This window comes from Chroicocephalus ridibundus, chromosome 8, assembly GCF_963924245.1.
Source record: "Chroicocephalus ridibundus chromosome 8, bChrRid1.1, whole genome shotgun sequence".
NCBI lineage: Eukaryota > Metazoa > Chordata > Aves > Charadriiformes > Laridae > Chroicocephalus > Chroicocephalus ridibundus.
In genome coordinates this window covers 42725947-42747577 of record NC_086291.1, presented here as the reverse complement: position 1 = coordinate 42747577, position 21631 = coordinate 42725947, and the positions used below count along the sequence as shown (strand labels likewise).

The 21631-nt window shown below is 35.5% G+C and overlaps 1 protein-coding gene across 45 annotated transcripts in view; it reads right to left on the bottom strand.

Annotated features, from left to right (window-relative positions):
• Window positions 1-21631, bottom strand: part of RBFOX1 (RNA binding fox-1 homolog 1) — a 908679-nt gene that overhangs the window by 588977 nt on the left and 298071 nt on the right. For 4 of the 45 annotated variants that reach the window (XM_063342863.1, XM_063342872.1, XM_063342864.1 and 1 more), the window contains one exon: window positions 6427-6508. The exons of the other annotated variants lie outside the window; for them this stretch is intronic. In XM_063342863.1, coding sequence (XP_063198933.1) covers window positions 6427-6438 — 12 coding nt within the window. In that variant the 5' untranslated portion in view covers window positions 6439-6508. The remainder of the gene's footprint in view (window positions 1-6426; window positions 6509-21631) is intronic. 45 annotated transcript variants of the gene reach the window in all.

Sequence of the window (21631 nt, the reverse complement as noted above, 5' to 3'; positions counted from 1 at the left end):
AAACAGACAGGGTGAAAACTCACACATAGGAAAACTTTATTTACCGCAAAATGTTAATTAAACATTATTTCTAAAGGCTTTTTAAAAATTATTTTTATATTAATATATATATAAAAAAAATTCACACTTTTTTTCCTTCAATGCATAGGAATGAAATTTACCATAAAAAAAATAATCTGCATGCCGATCATAAATACATTTCTTTTCCCCAACTAGCTCCCATAACCACCACATTCCCCACATTAAAATAGGTAGTTTTGCAGAGAATATTGAAGGCCAGCAGTTCTGAGCTTTTGTTTTCTTCTTTCTTTGCTTTTTTATAATGTGAAAGCATTTTGGAGTTGAGAATAGTTTACTTGGTGATATCCAGCCCTCTCCTACCTATCATCACAGCACAAATAGCACGATGAAAGAACAACCCTGTCTATAATGCTGTCATACAAAAACTGAAAGCCAGTCATAAGAGTGTTTCACATAAAATCAAAATATGAGCAAGATTTAAGAGCTCAAAGCTCTTTGGAAATGTCCCTCACGTTTCTTCCTCTGTGTTTGCAACAGCTAAATAGTACCTTGTGATCTTCAGGGTGAGAACATATGAATAATCTACACTAATCGAAGAGTGAGGCGATAAATACCTTTCCACACTAAGCAGCTGCATATTCCCATATAGGAAAAATAACATAAAAAGGCATCCATAACGTCCCCGTGATTTAAGATAAGTGTGGTTGTACGTGAGTACATGAGCATCTTAAAAGAGAAGTAAATTATTAGACTGTACATATGTTTGTCCAACTGCCAAGGCCAAAGGAATATCCTTGATCACAATGCACTAGTATTTTTCCAATGATGTCTGAAACAAAAACCAAGGTTCTGTAATGATCATGCCCAATATTACAACTTGTTTGTTTGTTTTGATTGCTTAACTGTCTGTGTCACATTAAGGCAAACTGAGAGGAAAGGTTCTTCCTAATATTCCCAGAAGATTCTGGTATCTGTATGAAGTTTCAAATGCCTTCAACTATCAACAGCTTCCCCACCACACAGACTTGCCATGGGGCTGGCTTATTTAGGATTAAAAATATCATGAAAAAGCTTTCTATGGGACTTTATAAACCATTGGAAGAAATTCTAAGATCAGAAGTCTAAAAGAGTCATTGGACACTTTGAATAAAACTCAAGGTAGAAGCTCATCATTAGTCCATTTTTTTTTCCTGCTTCCATTTGAAGATAAGCCAGCATTATACATCTGGAATAATGTGCTCAGGAAAACATTAAAAAAAATTGTATTCTTCATAAAAAAAAAAAATCCACTATATTCTATAAAACACTGAAGGTGTTTGACTTTTCCCTCATAAGAACACCATTTATACTAAAAATGAGATTCCATTTTACAGCATCTTAAAATAAATAAAAGAGGTTTTTAAATCAATGGTACATTTAACGTGTAAAATAAACCAGTACAGTGTTATAGTTGCCACAGATACAATTTCCAGCATCCAGGTAAACCATAGCACCTTAACGATGGCCAAAAAGGATGTAGTACACTGTTAAAAGATCTTCTTATCAATACTATCACAGTCTACATCTAAGCTTCTTCACACCCATCCATGTAGTCTCTTCATGAAAACATTTGTTCCATGTCTTTAAGAAACGTTTGAAATTTATCAACAATGCAAATAGGAAGGAACTAAATACACAAATAGCAACACTGTTCAACAGCAGGCACTGAAGAAAGTCTAACCTGAAGTCCTTGTCAGGGACCAGAAGAGATGACAAAACAAGATCACTTATTTCCAAAGAAATCAGAAGAAATATTAAACTTTCAGAACTGCTGGTCACTAGATAACAGTCCTCTTGCACTGAATATTTCATTTTCTAGCCAACCGATTACCTGTGAAAGTGTCTAATCAGGACAACCACATAGCTCCCTGCTGCCAAAATCTATGTTAGCAGGAAGGCACCATGGTAAACTGGCTGCCAGTATAAATCAAGTCAGTGTGTGAAAGGGAGGGACCAAGAGCACTCCATTTTTCTCTCTGTGTGATGGTTTGGAGAATTAATGTTCACATTTAATACTAAGTCAATAACTCTCCAAATCATAAAAACTGAAACAATAGGGGATATTTTTTTTTACCTGCTTTTGCATTTTATGCATTTATGTATTTTCAAGTTTTTCACCACCACTATAAAGAAACAGACTTTTTTTTTTTTGTGTTGCCATTTGCCAACTATTAAGTATGGAAAACTTAAATGAAGACTGAGACAACAAGAAATTTCAAGTAGTGGACTCGTGAAGAAATAATCTAGAAAACTGCACATTTAAGAACTGGGGAGAATTTTTAAGGCAGCTGCACACTTCCATGAAGGCACATACATATCTAAGTAAAACAAAATCTTTAAAGAACAGCTATAGGAAATTTTGAAATTATAGGACCACACAGTATCAGTAGCTTTTTCACCTTTTTCCTAAAGAGAATCTGGAACACCTAATTAAATGTAAGCATTGATTTCTTTTAGCATTCTTTAAGTTTGAAATTAGTGGATCTGCTTTTCAAAAACTTCTAATACCAAAATAAAGAGAGAAGAAAAAAAAAAGAAAAAACAGAAAAATTAAACACTAGTTGTCAAAAAAAGTTATTAATTACTTGCAGAGATGGTGTATTAACCATTTTAGTAAGACTGATTTACTATTACAGGATTCTGATTAAGACAACTGATATAATCTGTATAATTAATCTATGTCAACTCAAAGAGATTCTTATCTCCTAGAAGAAATTGGTAAAGATAAGAAGAATTGATTTCCTGCCCCTCCCATCTCTCAGATGAACCCATGTTTGAGGAACAGCATTACTGGTTTGTTATTTACTATAAACCAAAATCTCGCCAATATATTTAGCAAACTTCTAAGGATGGAAAGGCTAGTGCACATTGTCATCACAAACAGAAAACAGTAAACTTAAACTAGTGAGCAATTACAGAAGGTTTTGTTTGAATGCAAAGAAATGGCTAAACTAGAGAATTTCACACATCTCACATCAACAATATCACAATATTGCCTTCTGCAAATTAAAAAAAATAATCATGTGCATTATTCAAAAATAGATTTTTATATATATGAAAAATTAAGATAGTTCAAAATAACCAAGTTTATGTCACTGTAAGAATGGCTGGTTTCTAGAACAACAAAAGTTTTTCTGTGACCTAGTAAAGCCTCAATACAGGTGGAACTGTTTATAACAATAAACTTCACTTTGAAAAGTTACATAGGAAAAGGAGCAAGACAAGTCATACAGGAAAATCCACAAAGAAAAACGCAAATAAATATTTGCCTGAAATTTTGGCTTTATGATGATGATTCTCAAAACCTTTGTACAAATCCATTACTTCCATTATTGACAGGTAGTATTTATACGCCTTGATCATACAGTATCAGCATCATTTTCCAGTGATTTTTTTTCTCATAACCTTATCTCTGAAAAGGCCAAGGTTACATAGAAGACATTATTTCTGTGAGACTTCCTTTCAAAGGAAAACTATTAGCTACATTGCTAAATAGGCAAAGTTCTATTGCATAAGTTTCTTTATCAAATGAAACTATTGTGCAAGTTGATGCTTTTTTTTTATAGATTTACATGACAGAAATTGGGATAAAAATAACTATGGTGATGGTAGTCTTTATCTGTATCTTTAGGGCAACAGTCTGCATTTGGTATTGTAATGGGATATCTCTACAGAGCTTAGTACTTAGTACCCTTTGCTCGAATCACATTTTCTGCTAAATGTACTGTTCTTTGAAATATAATTATCTGTCAGCAGAAACCTAATTTCAAGAAACTGTTCCTGGTGTTTAACGGACTTCAAGAATCTGTGTCTACAACTCAGCCTAGGTAACCACACGTGCTCATTAACTATACAGAGAAGTTTGCGATTAGAATTAATCTCTCATGTAATACAGTAAAACAATGTATGTTGTGTTGCCACACAGCTTTGCAAAAATTGGACAAACAGCTTAGCCAAGTTGTTATGAATGTTCTGTTACTGACACTTATCATCACGGGCTCACTCCTAAAAGCAAGAATAACCACCTGCTCACAACAAAACCATTCAAGATTAGCTGAATGACCATTTCAAAAGAAATTAAAATATCAAGTAATATTGTGGGAGGATTGCAACATCTGAAATTGATCATTTCAGTGTAGCCTGTGTATAGGCAATCAGAACCAGAGACTTAGTGAAGAATAATAGAAAGACTTCTCTATGGAACCAAGCTTTGGAAGCCAGCAGTAGACTCTAAGAATTTTTTGTAAGTAGAAAAATAATATGAATTCTTCCTCAAACAGCCAGTTTCTCCATCCAATTGAATAACCAAGTAATTCGTTCTCTTCAGGCAATAGCCAGCCCTTGCATTGTACAATAATTCCATCATTTTCAAAAGAAATTAAACTGATATAATTATAAAAAAGACAGCGGTCAGATATTTTAGGAACATCTTGTCACAGATTAGTACTCAGTATGAAATATTAAGTTAGAAAATAGGCCATAGTAAGTTGAAGTTGTTTCTTTTTCCTACAAGATAAGGTCCCTGATAGAACACTGAATCTCAGTCAGCTTGTTTATATTTTTAATTTCCCTCTTTCATAACAGCTAGATATTTAATATCACTGGATAACTCTTATTGACTGTGAAAGATCTTTCAGGATTCTCAAGTACTTGCTATACTAACAGAAATGCAATTAAGAATAATTTAGTTAAAAACTGTAAATCGTAACTCCACAGTGCATACCTCTACTCCTAGCCATATGGACTTAGTTCTGAGATGCATTCAAAATACAATATCCATACAGCAGAATCTCTTCTGCACTAAATCCTTATTAAAATTACATTGGCAGTTGATTCCAACTCCATTAATCCCTAAACAGGTTATTAAATAATTAGAAAATACCATAAATGTAAACTTCATGTCTTTAAAGAGCACTATTACAAAAGAGATGACACATATTAAATTTAGCCTGACTTTTTAATGGATTCTTATCATTAAGCACAAAGATAAAAATCAGCCTCACGACATAAAGGCAACAAGAATAAAAGCCTGTATTTAAAAAAAAAAAAAGCCCACAACTAAGGAAAACTTAATTATAGAAGTTGCAACTTCGATGCTTTGTTGCACAAATTTATAGATTTCACAGGACAGAGCCACAGATCCAATTGTGTTAATCAGATATCTAGACAGGCAATCATTATAGCCAGTCTAGCTAGCTTTAAACATACACAAAGACTACTATTAACACAGCATTAGCCAAACCAAGTAAATTCAGAACTTTACAATTTCTATAAGAACTTATTCTTCAGTTGCATACAGAATTAAGTTGGATATCATTAATGCGTCTATCAACTAGAATTTACCCTTCCATAGATTATAAACAGCTGTATGTATATAATCTAAACACCATACTTGGAAATTCTGATAAAAACTTTAATGTAAGTAATGACAACTGAACTTAAATTTAGAGCTATTTCTTGCACTCCATTTTACACTTTCTAGTACTATTTAATGTAAGAGACCAAATACACTGTGAGACAATATACATTATCACATCAGCAGTTCATCATCAATGGCAGAAAGAATATATAGAATAGTATAGGTGAGGCAATTTCTGATTTATTGTTTACACAATTGCTTTACTGTAATACCTACAAAAAAGTCATTTTCCCTACAAACAGCCATGGCAGGTAAGCTCCCCACCTGCTATTAAGCTTACCAATCAAAAAAAAAAAAAAAAAAAAAAAAAAAAATCACATTCAGCTACACAATATGCCTGCAAATAAATGCCTGACTAAGTAGCCAGGTCCTGCAAGTCCTGCAATGTGCCCTGCAGGCCATAGAAGTCAGACTTTAACTGACTGGCTAGAAAAAACAAGTTAATAGTTGTCGGTCTCTGGTTTATCCCCAGGAGTTTTACGCTAGAGTTTTACAGTAAAATAATCCACTACTAATTTCACCCTCCTTTCCATAAATGTTAAACATCATATAAGCCTATCCCTCAAGGACACATTTGCAAATGCTTTTGTGAAAATATTTTAACAGCAACCTTGTTATGAAAGCCCAAGTTATTTGATAATCCCACACCCATCAGAATGTAAAAATCAATCAATTAAAAAAACAGTATTATAGGTAATAAAACTACTCAGATAAATATGCTTAAGCATAACAATTATATTACAGAGTAAAGCCAATCTCAGCAAATAAAATTCTTTAGAAATGGTGGGGTTTGTGGTGTACTTTTTAGATTAGTAATGTAGTCACTTGTGTTTTGAGCAAATTAATAGAATTGCTTTTCTGAAGAGATTCAATCATGACTGTTACAAAAATAAATAAAATAAACTCCATTTTCAAAAGCATCGTCCCACAACAATTCACCTACTTACCACCAAATCCATCAAGCTAGTTTTGTATTATATCCTTCATATGCTCACTTCGTGAATTGGCTACATCTTCTCTTTGCTCATTCTGAACAGAAATAAATAAATAAAAAGGAAATCCTTATCAAGATACATAATTCCTGCCCTAATCCTCTCCCTCTAATAAAATAATCTAATACAAATAATGCCTAAATGACATCAAGAGTTTAGGGAGAAAAGGAGGCAGGAGGTGACAGAGTGAGATGAAAGCACTGAGGTTTCTGTCACATTTGAGTCACTTGAACACTGAACGTGCTCTCATTTTAGGTGAAGCATACGAAAATAGTGTTTAGGAAAGTTTCCAGGTGTGAGTCTGAAAAGTAAACTGCATTTTCTAATGTCTTAAATTAATTTCATCTCTTCATTGCTTGGTTCTCATATGATGCAGAGAGAAAGAGCAGCTGCTACGACATACATGGATTTTATGCAACCTAAAAACATGAAACTACAGTTCTAAATATTTTAATGTACTACAGTGATCTGGCCACTGGAACGTTTAAATTATTACTATATTCAAGCAGCAGTGCAGAAAAGAAGTAGAAAGTGAAAGAGTGCTTTAAGAGACGCCACTTTTAAATACTTCACAATTTTGTTATGCAAAATCCTTAAAAAATAGATTTAGTGGAGTGAGAGTTTGCTAAATTAAAAAATAATACACAGAGTCAGTAGAAAAAATTATTTTGGAGTTTTATCAGATCTAAAACAAGACAATTAAGATAAACATACAGACGAGCTGTAGTGACAGTACAATAACAGAGAATCCTAACCATTGCTTCTGTCGAGGATGAGCAAGCCTTAAAATAATTTAGAAGTTATTACAAAATTAAGTTGGGGGCGGGGGGGGAAGGAATAAAAAAAGCCTAATCCATTTATAAAGGAGGAAGGTTTTACAAACTGAACACGTTTTTTTTCTAGCCTACACTGCCATCTTCTGGTTACGTAGGCTATATCATCATTGTACGTCAAAACACAACCGGTTTAAAGAACAAACCTTAATAGTATGCACATTTGTATTTAATAGAAGATACTGAGGAGATTTGTAGCATTTATTTGGAAAAGAATTGGATACATAAATGAAAAAAAATTATTCTAAAGACAGAAAATGAGAGCAGAACGTTCAAATTAACTGACTAAAACTATGGCTAAAAATTCCATGTAATCTATAACAATGCTTGCTTTGTGTTGCCTTGTGGGTTTTGGTGTTTTATTTTTGCTTGGTGGTGTTTGGGTTTTTTTTAAATAGTTTAAACTACTGAGTTAATAGTTTAAACTTTGGGTTAAACTATGTAATTGGAAAAGACTGCCAAATAATTTAGGATTATAGATCTTAAAATGCAACAAGTGATATTTCACTAATTAACAGACTAAGCAGAAGAATATTTTTTAAAGTACCTATCTTGTAAAATTTAAACTATATCCACATGATAAATCGACTCTGTGCTTTACTATGCCAGAAAAAAAGTGCATTTTGTTTCTTAAAATCATTACTACAGCATCTTTCTCTAGTTTCCAGAACTATGGCTTAAAACTAACTTTTAGGGTTACCAAAACCAACTTGAGTGACGCTTTGCTGAAAGCATAGCTTCAGCTATGCTGAAATAAAAGTAATAAAGAGACATTTTTGCTAACTAAGGACTAGCCACTCTTTGGATCATCAGTTTGGCCCTAAAACTCAGACCTATAGAATAAAATTTACATCATGTATGTGGCCCTGAAAAAACTTAGAACAAACATGGGCAGGTTTTAAATACAGACGAAAATAAAAGCCAAGGTAAGAACAGTTTGTGACATTTACAAGAATAACTTCTTTTAAAATGAGTATAAAATTTCATAGGTTTTTAAATTAATTTTGAAACAAGCCATCATTTCATGCGAAAGAACAACTACACAAAATACTTTGAAAAATAATAACAAGTTCATTACCACACAGAATAACTCAGTCTAGGTCTGATCTGATTCAATTCTTAAAGTGTCCTATGCTAGATTGCAACATATCAGATTACAGTACACTATTGTTTGGTTTAAACGTAGAAAGCAAATAAGCCAAGTTTCCAAATGTAGTTCAGCTTACAGGGCTACCAAAATAAATACGGAGATTTTTTTGACAGACTGTACTTCTTAGCATTCTGAGAAAATGAGCAGAACTTCTAAAAACAATGAAACTTTTCTTTGAGGACTTGACTTTAGGAACACATATTAAAAGTTCTGGAACCCAACAATCTTCAAACCTAGTAGCAACAACTAATATTTGCATCTAGTTCAGTTGAGACTATAAGCGTCGCAACTGAGCCAACACAGGCCTCTCTGCTTTCTTTACCTAAGATGTAATTGGATGCTTTTTACTTCATGCAATAAGATGCAGCCTCACTGCAATCACAGCTGTTCCTGAGGCAGTAATGTAAATAGAGGAACCTCACCCAGTTGGTCTTAATTATCTTAATGGCCATGGCAAGTACTGAGGGAACATCAAGAATTACAAAGTTTTTGCAGGTTCTTCAGCGGAATTTCAATCATACAGCTATATTCCATTGAAATTCATTTGAAAACGCCGGTGAGCGTAAATAAGATTACCTGGGCTGATTTAAAGAATGAATTTCAATGTCCCTTGAAAGCATTTGCTTCTCACTGCAAACAAAAATGGCCAGAAATCCAGCACCTAGCGTGCGTGCAGTTAATCTGCACACCATAGATCTGTGATGGGGTACAGCTACTTCAGAGAAAGCAGCATACGATTAAGATACCATCGACTTTCTGGGACAGAATTCGGGAGATAAATGCATCTGGAGAACACAAGCATGTCCTAATTTGTACTCAGATCAAAACTAGATAGGGTGGACATTGACACATTATGCATTTGATGAAAAGGGAAGACAGATACAGCAGTAGTTCAAGACCCCAGAGGAAGGGTAGTACAGTATAAATGCAGACTCAGTATGATACACTAGGTGTAGCAAAAGAATAAAAATAGGTACTGTATAGTATCTTGAAGGTAACCATCAATGAGAGCTCTGTAACTACACGGAAACAAAAAAGCAGAAAAACAAGTTTACACATTCAAATGTTTCCCTAGAATGAGCTGCAGACAAATTTTATTTCTAAAACGTGTAATCTGTGTTTATAAGAAATAGCATAATCCTTTATAATGAAATAAATAAGGAAATTAACATGTCAAAATTGTAGACTAGAACATCAGGCAAGAACACATTAAATACCAAGACTGTAGTATGGCTGGTAGAAGACAAGATGGTTTAACATACTTTGATAGAAAATTCTGTTTAAACACATGGTTTAAAACTTATAAAGTGATTTTAATGCCTTTAAAAGAAATCAGTGCATACACTTATATTTAGTGCTTTGAGAAGGCTTACTTAATCATGACCCTCAGTATATTTAGGTTGGAGGAATGACTAAATCAGCAAGCGACACTGAAATAGGCAAGATACAAGAAGTTTCAAGTGGTTTTGTTCTTGTTGCTGCTGTTTGAGGGGGTGTATTTTAAAACTCTGGTCTGAGTGTCAGTGCTCAATGACATGAATAACCTGAATGAAAAACAAAGTTCCACCTGAATTCGGTGAATGGTAAGTTAGAACTCAAATATACGAAAAATAAGAAGTTTTTAGCCTCCATTTCCTCAGTTCCATGTTGACACTTGTGTTATAGGATTGAAAGGAAAGTCCAAGAATTTAACATATGTATCTGCACAGGACCCATGACGTTACTAATATATCGCATGACCATCAACTGCACCCGATCCCTAGCCCCTAAAATTGCAAACTGTAACTACTTTTCACTAAGGCCATTCTCTGAGACAGTGCTTCTGCATGACAGTACTGAATCTTAAATTATCACCTGCACAGTTAAACATGAACTGCTGAGCTTTTTCAAAATTAAGCCCTGACCACACACAGCAGACACAGATGCCATTTGATTCACCAAAATTTCTTTCCTCAAACATTTTCACTTGGAAGGATATCTTGAGTTCATCAAGCATATTATTCCTCTGGATAACAATTACTTTTGGGAAACAAGCTTTGTTTGCAATCAGACTCATTAAGCAGAAGAAAAAGAACCTGAGACACAAGATTTGCAATCTCATTCTCTTGTGTTATTAATATGTCTCTACTAATGATGAAGTTAATTATTTATCATAGTAAGAGAAGAAACACTATAGGGAGCATCTGAATCTATTTAAATATCTTCAAAAAATTAAACCATCCTATAATCGGTTCACCCAAAACTTGAATTATATAATCTGTAGTATTCTTAAAGGCAGATAATTGCATACACTTATAAAAGAAAAAAAAAAGGAAGGCTTCCTACTTCACATAACTGAAAACAGTTAAAGACAGCTTCATGTAGTTGAAATTTGTTCCTTAATCAGAGAGACGCTTTCAGGGAGATTTTGAGTTTGATACAAATAAAGCTACAATGAATAGATGGAGTGTTACTTTTATGCATACTAGTGAATTTTAATATTCTCATAGATTTGCTGCAATACTGTTTTCTAAATGTTTTAATCTTAGCTTTTGTACTTCTTTATACTTAGACTGTGTAATAAAGATTGAAAAATTGTTACATTTTAATAAACTGTGTCACAGTTCTTTAAAGCATTTTATAGAATATAACAAATACAGAATGGTAAAATTATTCTATTTTACTACTTTTCAAAACTATTCAAATAGTGTCATGAGAAACTTCCTCCCAATGTTGGTTAAAAATAAACTGATTAAGCATTTTTCATCTTCAATAGCAGTGAAAAGGAATCAAACCAGAAAACAAAACCTACCCTCTTAAGTCATCTAGAAATGTGTTTCACTGCTATGGAAAGGAATGAGGAAAATATTAACTTGCCAAGGTCAAAAGAGCGGGTAGCAAAGCCAGGAAATGTGTTCTTGACTAGTCATTACCTACCACTGCGTTCAGTTTTGGGCCCCTCGCTACAAGAGGGACATTGAGGTGTTGGAGCGTGCCCAGAGAAGGGCCACAAAGCTGGTGAGGGGCCTGGAGGACAAACCTTATGAGGAACGACTGAGGGAGCTGGGGTTGTTTAGCCTGGAGAAGAGGAGGCTGAGGGGAGACCTTATCACCCTCTACAACTACCTGAAAGGAGGTTGTAGAGAGATGGGGGCTGACCTCTTCTCCCTGGTGACAAGTGATAGGACGAGGGGAAACGGGTTCAAGTTACGTCAGGGGAGGTTTAGATTAGATATTAGGAGACATTTTTTCACTGAAAGGGTTATTAAACATTGGAATAGGCTGCCCAGGGAGGTGGTGGATTCACCATCTCTGGAGGTGTTTAAAAAAAGGGTAGATGGGGCACTGAGGGACATCGTTTAGAAGTGGCTCTTGTCAGGGTAGGCTAAAGGTTGGACTCGATGATCTTAAAGGTCCCTTCCAACCTCAACAATTCTATGATTCTATGATTCTACCACACGTGTCATCTGAAAGTTAAAAAGCATAGTTTGATTCAGACTAACACTATGAACCAAAGAAATCCTGGAATCTGCTTAGCAGCAATAAAACAATACATGCATAGGAGGAAAACAGGACAAAGAAAATAAAGGCCAGCAACATGATACAATTGCATAAGACTTTGCAAAGGCAAAAATCTGTTTTCCATTCAGGAAAAGACCACAATGAAGCAAAGTTGTATGAAATGAAAACACAAAGCAAATTTGCTGAAATAGATGTTCCCTACTGGATTTCATACAATCCACACATGTAAAAAAACTGCTCTGTTCCTTGATCTTCAACCTTTATCAAGTGAATGTGAAAGACAGTAACAGAGATCATATTTTTTATTTTTAATAGCATTGCTTTTAATTCAAAACAAAAAGGTTGCCGCTTGCATAGTACGCATATTAGCACTATCCACAAAAAAACCCTGTAAATTACCTTTCTTTTGTACACTAGTCTGCTGACAAGGACAAGAAAAAGAAAAGGAAAAAAAAGAATATTCTACTTTCGGACTTTGAACATCTGCATTCTTCTTTCAATACTTTTACTGTATTTCTTATAAATAACCCCTGATTTTTTTTACAAAAGTTATTACACAGCAAGTAAACCATAGTGAGACATCTCTCTACACTACTTCTTTTAATATTGCCCTGGGTGTCCTATTTCAGTACTCAAGCAGCCGAGATAAATGGCAGAATCCCTGGATTTTTCTGACCTTGATCAACAAGAAGAATTTTTCAGCTGAACTGTGCAAAACCGCTGTGATTACATAAATCAAATCTGGAAAGCACATGGTTTATATATAAACCACAAAGTCTCTGTATCACCCATCAAACCAAAAGACAATAAAACATACCTTTTGAAGAAAAATGGAAAACCCCCCACCATTAACCCTTACTCTACTCCTTACATAAGAATCATCAATAATGTTTCAAAGACAACAGAAACATGCATATATATTCAAATTTCCAAATATGGATATATATTTAAGCATAAGTGCTCTTATAATAACAGGCTTCATTAGAGAAAAAGACATTCTGCATCACTGTATCAGAAGTCAGTTCTGAAATAACCAGATTAAGGAGTTGTGATCAAACTGCCCACTACCAGACATCCAGGCAGCTGTAAAAAGCAATCTATTGCTACAGAGAAAAGATTTACCTGGCAAGAGATCCAATACAACATAAAAAGACAAACTGGAATCAATGAGAAATGAATTGGATTACTGGATAGAAGCATATTCTTGCATGTGTTCAAGCTACTCAGAAAGTAATAGAGCCAGCAGGTATAAAAAAGGCCTTCCAAATGTCTGCTTACCCTTTCATGATCCAATCATAGACATCCTGTTAATCAGGTTGGATTACATCCCAGATATTAATTTGGCAAACAAAACAATGGTCTGATTCAGTCTGTCCCCTTCAAATATGCTGAAAACAATCTGTCACTGATAATCTTGCCATGCATGTACTGGAAAGCCATCTGATCAATTTATGCGTAGATGATAGTAGAAGTCTAAATTCAAGTACAAATGACATAAAGCTTCCCCTATTCACTAATAGCCTGTAAACTCATCCTCTGCTTCCCAAGAAAGTGCTGAAACATTGGCAGTGAAGGGAGACAGTTCAAAGAGTATGGACTCCTTTAAACTATAAATAAATAAATACTGTATGTAGGAACAAAAGATTGCTGGCTTAGAAGTAGGTGAAAGCATACCTTTCTCACTGGCCATAGAAATCCCGTCCTGCTGTGCGATTTGTTTTTGTTAACAGCTTCAGCAACCTCATCCTTCCTAATAGATTTTCCCTAAAACAGTGTTGATAACACACTAAAATTCTGGTTATGCTAAACAGTGATTGCACAGCATGAAGACCTTCTTTTTTGCTCATGCTGACACCCTCCCACAACCCCCAGGTGAGCGGGCTAGTGGCAGGCAAGAGATGAGGAGAGGACACAGCTGATTCAGATTGGCCAGAGGAATATTCCATACAAAGCAACATCATGCTCAGCAGTAAAAGTAGGGTAATGGAAGAAGGCGATGTTTGGTTTTGGGGTTCTTGTTTTTTTTCACTTCACTTAAACTGTCTTCATCTCCACCCATGAGTTTCCTTGCTTTTACTTCTCCTGTTCTCTCTCCAGTGCCATCCGGCAGGTGAGAGTGAGCAAGTGGCTGTGGGGGTACTTAGCTGCTGGCCTGGGTCAGCCCACCACAACATAGTAAGTCCTTTGGTTTTACATTCTTTCACTTTCTCCTTTGCTGTGGTCATGCTGTTAAGCACAAACAATACTTTCTCTTTTTTTTTTTTTAATCACTGTCTTCAGACAGTCACAATTCCTGAAAAGAATTCCCACAGCAAGCCAAATCCTGTATGACACTTGGGTGCCAATAGTGGAGGTTAACAGAAAGGAAGAATAGAAAGGAAGAATTCAAAAACAGACTATCTGAAAGACTCATATTGCTGTACGCATACTATCCCTTAGCCCATATACATATAAAATCAACATACCACCTCTTTTTTCATCCACTGATGATACAGAGTAGGAAGAAAAAGGTACTCATGTATTAGAGTGAATGTTTAATACCTAATATTCCTAACTATTTCCCTAAGAAATACAACTTTTTGTTCCTGGTTATAAGGAGAAAAAAAAAAAAAAAGGGAAAATACAATTGGCAGTTCAATTCCTAAAAGGATTTCAATTTTCAATATTAAAATTTAAACTTTCCATAGAGACAGTTTTTGATATAGAAGGAGTGCTATTTATCTCTCTCCATTTTATGATTTAGAACAGTAAAGCACTTGCCTGCATCGTGTTCTTCGCACAAACTTTCAAATGCCATTTCCAAGCTTCACATACATTAGTTTCAGTGAAAAGTATAGTGGACTATGCAACCTTAACACCATAGAGGAGCAGCCTGAAATCACGCTGCCAGGTATACTGATTAAATAAAGAGAAAGCAACTGCAACCTCCTATATAGCAACATGTTTGTGTGTTTCTTTTAACATGAGCTCTACTACAAGGACTTAGAAGAAATTATAGAAGAACTTGCATTCCCAATTTTTTTCCTGGAGAAACAGATATATCCTCTAGACTTCCATCTCACTAATAAGACTCTTTAAGGATCATTCATGAAAATGGAACACCTATTTCTAACACCTGTGAAGTCAACAGCACCTTTTTTTTTTCTTACTGCAAGGAAAATTCAAGCGTAGGAACTGAACATTTATACAGCTAAGAACAGACAGTCATGTTTTCAGCCAGAAATAAAAAGATTTTAATTCTTTTAGACTTACACTGAAGTGCATGTACCTCCAAGAATTGAGGTTTCTGTATGGAAAAATAAACATGTCCAAGTCCAACGTAGTTCACACAATACATCCCAGATTTACTATATAGATACACAGAATCAAGAAAAAATACTAAAAAAAAAAATTATTTTATGGCTCCTCATTCCCTGTATTTTGTCCTTCAGGAAGGTTTGTCGTTTTCCAAAACTTTGAACTAACCACAGAAGTTGTATATATTTATAAATCGCAACTTTTATATTTGTTTATTTTACCTGTTGGAGAACTGAAAAAGACAAGCTAGCAAGTGTTCTATTAATGCTGTTCTGGTAAGTTTAATCAGCTAACGTGCAATCTGTGTATCACCTAATATATGAAATGCCGTCCTGCAATTTTAAAGAAAGAAAATCAGAATGGAGTGCCCAGAACTTGGGAACGGAAAATTAATGAAAAATGTCTCTGTACCTCAGCTTAATGAAACAACATCTGGAAGATTACTTGTCTAATAAAAAGCACACCAACAAGGCTGATGCGTAACAAAAGTAGGAAAAGAATGTATTTTCTAAATGTTACCATCTGGGAGCATTATGCAATAATAAATACTTTTATCAGCTGAATACATTCTCTGATTCTCTATGAGTGCTGAACACTCTAAGTGGCTTCCCACAGTGGCCTCATTATATAAAGTTCTCTTAGGAGTTATTCTGCTGTGTATTTCTGCTCCATATCCCAGCAAACATTGACCTACTCCACTTACTGCCATCATGGCTAGCTTTCGCCTAGCTTAATGAACTAATTACACTTTTTTCCAAAACCAGAAAGCACATTTCAAGCAAGAATAAGCGAAGGTAATAATGACAGCTTATAACAGATTTAAGTCGAATGCCCAGCACTTTAAAGTGAATCTCCAAAAAATTGTGAAGTTACAGACTACTAAAATAGTTAGTGACTAGGAACACGTGGCTCAGCTCAAAGAGCTGAAGTGAAAAATTTTTTTAATCATTAATTAAAGTCCATAATTTTAATTTCCCCATTATTGAAATGCAAAACTTTATTCCATAAGGAAAACTCAACATGAGAGTTAAGAAAAAGTCAAAACAGCTACTGGTTGCAGACAACGCTTTGCTCACCTTCTGTGCTGGGAAACATTTGCATTCGTCTACAAAAAAAGCCCTGGCTCCTAGCAAGAAGCTGAATATAAATTCATGTTATAGAAACTTTATCACGTTGCAAGGCAAAACTTCTCACTGCTTCTGTGACAAAACGACAGCATGAGATGGTGTACATCTCCAAATGCACAGTCTTACAAGCACGTGTACAAGAAAGTGAATAAATAACCTAAGTTGTCTTTCAGCCTCTACTAGCTGCTGCAGACATTGCTTAGCACATAGTTTCTCATTAATTTGTATGAAATATAAGTACTTCCTATTTTAAATAAAGGCCTCTAATGTCCAGCTATGTTTTTGGTTAAAGCACCTTCGAATTCTTTTCAAAAGCATTAAAAACCATTAAAAATAAAAGGCCCAAAAAAATTTACTAAAAAGCAAAACCGTTAAGAGCATAGTGGCTTTAACACCCTTCACTAGTAGGAACCCCAGCTTCTTCTGTAGTTACCTGTCCGGATGTGCAATTCACATTCATATATAAAAACGCCTACCTGTAGTCTCCAGGCTACAACAGATGTTTTCTGTAATTCCGACGACCTCAGTGCATACCCTTTAACATTTCAAGTGCTGTTTATCAGCTTACTTTCGCTTGTTTCGCTGGGACTTTGACAGGCCATACCCCTTTCCCCTGTGAGGCAGAGCTCTGCTTCGCTGAGGGGACGCTGCCACGCCCTGTTTGGGCGGGAGTCAGCACCGGCTGGTCAGAACCGGTTCTGGCCAGCTCTGCCCCCTCCCGCCAAGGGCAGCTGCAAAGCCCGGCACCGGCTAACCAAAATGGCGTCCTGGCATTGAAGTGTTCGGCACCCTGACACAGGCCACCCCAGCTGCCCCTCACCTCGACAGAGGAATAGGGATGGACCCAGCTCCCGGTTCGTACATTCTCCTTTTCCTCAGCAACTGAAAGTCTGTGTTGGCTGGCCGTAAGTCAAATGGAAGAAACACAGGGAGGCAATTTTGTTCAAGTCAGTGTAAGACTTCCCTCTTCCTTCAGTGTTCTTTAGACCAGGTCCAAAAAATACCCTCAAAAACCTAAGAGGCTTCTCAAGGCTTACAGCAGGAAACATCACAAAGGGGCAGAGTCTGAAAGTGCTGCCAAAGCCCCGGTGGTTTGATTGTGGGCACGCTGTGAAATGGCGGGAGACAAAGAGAACCAGGCGCTAACAGAAACTTGGGGCTGCTCCTCAGGACTCTGCCCCCCAGCCGCTGGGGTCAGCAAGCGTAACCAGCAGTGCACATAGCAGTGTCTGTAAATATGGCGATTCGTCTGCACATACTGTTAAGTCTATCCTTTATGAAGGCTCCCACATCCTTATTAAAAAGTGAGGAAAAAAAGACAGGGAAGGAGATGTCAACTTCAAACTTACTTCTCTCTAAAGCAACAATGACCATTAAACACTTTGTCACAGGCATACAATATAAAATTACACACAGAGATATAATTAATATGTTTAAATCCATGTCATTTGCCCTTGCAATCTGCCATGTTGCTAAGAATCTGGTAGGTCGGATTAATAACTGAAAATTCTGTAGGTAACGTAACTGCTAAGGCCACCTATACCTTACTGACGCAGTGGAGTACGGGTTATGAAAAGCTTACACTACCAGAAAACAGACACCTTTTAAAAGGAAATGTTTCACTACATAGCAGAAAAAGTTGCACTGCCCCACTGCTGCAAAGTTTTATTCATTCACAAAGATCTAAGACACGTCCCCGCTCACAGCATGCTAACATTAGCAGATCTGTGAGTTTTCCCCTTTTTTATATAACTTCAAAAGCCAATTCCCCTCTGTGTTTTTATACCTGTTGAAAACTTAATGGCCAGATGTAGTGAAAAGTTCAACGAGGCTTTAGTCTCTCGTGAATTATTTTTCAGTTAATTTTGACAGATAATTAGCATCAAGCCAGACTTAAGTTCTCCCTCTCCACTTCATTTTTTTTTTGCCCTGGATCTGAATATTTTAATTTTACATTTAGCTGAATATTAAAGTCCAAAAGCTTCTTTCTTCTATCCCCTTCCTTGTCCCCAGGTAAAATATAATTCATTATATGCAATGCAGGCATAGTACGTATGACCATATTCCGAAGTAACTTCTGCATACGTTCACTGCATGCAGCGAAATTTACTTCAGTATTTATTTACTTCAGTAATTATTATTAATTTATTAAAAGTATTTATATTTCAGAACACTATTTCTAGATCAGCGAGCTTTTTAGGAGTTATTACCAGGAAGTTGTCATATACCTAATGCAATTTCAAAGCAGAGGAAGTTCAAAAAGAATTAATTGCTTTCTGGTTTTTAAATTCACATAATGCAAACATCAGCGTTGAATGTAATAGTGGATAAAGGCATGTGTTAATGCCAAAGCATTAAATAAAAAGTCTAGAAAGAATATCAGCTGAAAGGCATGACTACTAGTCACAGAAAGGATAAAAATGAGCACTGTTTTTCAAAAAAGATGATTTTTTTTTCCTTTGTAACATGTAATAGTATCAAAGACCTGTTATATTGGATATAGAGAATGATAGAGCTCATAGAATGGTCTAGGCTGGAAGGGACCTTCCAGATTATCTAGTGCTCATGGATCCTTTTTAGAAATGTCTAAATTGGATTTAGACTGGCATCAGATTTCAAACAAAAATATTTTGAGGATTTCCTAAACTCCAGTCTGTCTCAAGGAAAAACTGACATTTCAAAGGTACCAACTACTCAAACTGCTCACTGACAAGTCACTCGTTCCAGAAGGTTCTTCTCAAATGAAATGAAAATTAACAGTGTATAGCTGTCACAGAAAATACATTTTTATATTCTGTATTTTGCATATGCTGTAACTAGAATTTGCCGGTTTGCTGACTGATGCCCTCAATAAACTTTGTTTACAACACGAGCTAATCTGTAACAGGGATTAAATTTATATTCTGTATGAATGGGAACTAGGTATTTCAACCGTATTAGAGGACTTTGGAAAAAGAAATGGTGTACCTCTTCCACGGGTCTTCATCATTCTTTGACATGTTCCCCCAAGAGGTTTAACATGAAAAAATTGTCCTTAAAAGTAAAGAATAAATAGTGTCTTCAAGAACTATTTTGCTACACCACCACAGAATTATAATTTCAAGATTTATCCAAATATCCTCAAAATGAAGATTTGAAAAAAAACTTCTAATTAAATAAAGGTAATTTATGTGCAATAGTGATCATGTTTATACATAATAGTACAAGCATACAAAAAGTAAAGGTTAAAGATGGAACACACCGGCAAAAAGATACAGTGTAGCAATACCTTTTTTTAGCAATCTGCCTTAACAGGTATTCTAGCATAATAAATATACTATCTGTGTCCCTTATGTGTATCCAGCATGTGTAAAAGTCATGCAGCAAACACACTGACACTTCAGTGGGAGGTCAAATTATTGTTTTGGCACTTCTGTCATGCTTGTCATTTCAATTCCACTTTATCAAATTACAGATTGCTAGATAGACTTGGGTTAAGGGGAAAGACAGACAGACACACACGGAGGAGCAATTGTCATCACTTCAGTTGTGAAATTCCGTAATTGCATGTCAGTGACAGAAAGAACAAGAGAGCAGTAATAGGACTGACATTATGATCATTCAAATACTATGAAACTTTCCAACAAGACTTTGCACTGTGTCAATCTACACGCCAGGAAACGGACTGGATTTCTGACTATTTCCTCACGTTAGAATTGCCAGTATTTATTAGACTTACTAATGCCGTGTGTTAAGTTCTAGGGCAAGTTTCAGCTACGTATTTTTCCGTAAGTAGTGCTTTTACTTGAGAAGAACATAAGAAAAGGAGAAGATAAATCCTTTTATTTAAAAAATATCACTAAAAGTAACATGAATAATAATAACTGATACCTAAACAATTTAGAATATGGGTTTCATTCAACTTAGTTTCTGAGTTTTATGACATCTGGAGTACAACAGATCTTGAATTAAAATCATTGCGGGGCTGGCAGTCATGGATATCAAGTAATAAACAAACTACAAAAAAATCCCCATACCTTAGGTAATTTTATTCTTTTGCGGAAGTGTTGAAAACTTCCAGCTCTGTACTGAGGAAGACTCAAGAATCATCATGTATATCTGACTTACATGAGCTGAGATGTCAGTGGAAACCTCCAGCGTACTGTGACAGGTGGATACTATTCTGGGAAGGGCTCGTTATTCTCACTTCTGGGTTACTCTCCCTCATTTCTGAATTCTATGGTCAATCCTCTATATTCGATGTGGTCCTGTCATACCATGGTTCAATATACTCCTTACTGTTTGTACAACAGTTACAGAGGCAGAAGAAACAGGAACCATTTGTTCACTCTAGTAAGACACCAGAAGGCTCATTAATGATCAAAATTTCCTTGGATTCCTCTGAAACCATATCCAAACACAAGTTAGACACTTCCTTACCGATCCATTGGAGTCAGTGATCTTCCCTCATCAGAAAATTAATTTATTTTACTGTGAGGAAAACACATCTCAAAACGCTACAAAATGATGTAGATTGCATGATGCCTTCACAAGGGTATAGAAACGATACTCATATTCACTGATAGGAAGCTCCTAAACATCACAAAAAGGGATTTACAATGAAAGGACACAGTATATAAATATATCCACATCCGAGATGCCAGTAGTTGAGTCAGTCCTTCCATGATGCTTCTCACCAGCTCTTGACTATTTGATACCCTTAAAAATGCCCTCCTACAGTAACCTGAAGAAGAATGTTAAAGACACCGGATATTTTTTTTTTCATGGAAAATATTTTCACATGATCATTATAAATTAAAAAAAAAAAGATTGCAAGAAGCCATAGAATAGGCAAAGCAAAATAAATTTTTAATGCTGTTTCTTTCTCTCCTCATTTTGTTTCAGACTCACTTTGTAACCTGGTCTACATCTCCCCTTCACGCTTCTATTTCCCCATATGTAACTTGAGCAATATAAATATAAGTACTTTCTCATCGGTGTTTCTAATTTGTTTGTAAAGTACTTTGAAATCTTCTGACAGAAGGTACTAAAAAAAATAAAAATATAATTATAAACTATTTTCCACAGAAAAGGAAAGGCATTACTGCCTATACCATTTCCCACAGAAGGTAATAGGGAGTTATGAAACATTATGTCACTACAGGGAAATTTTCTAACTTACTGACCTATCATGTTATTGGCCTAATGCATACCCATAAAGTCTATTGCTCTCATAAAGCCTCTGCACTCTGAGCTCAGAAGTGGTAAATTTC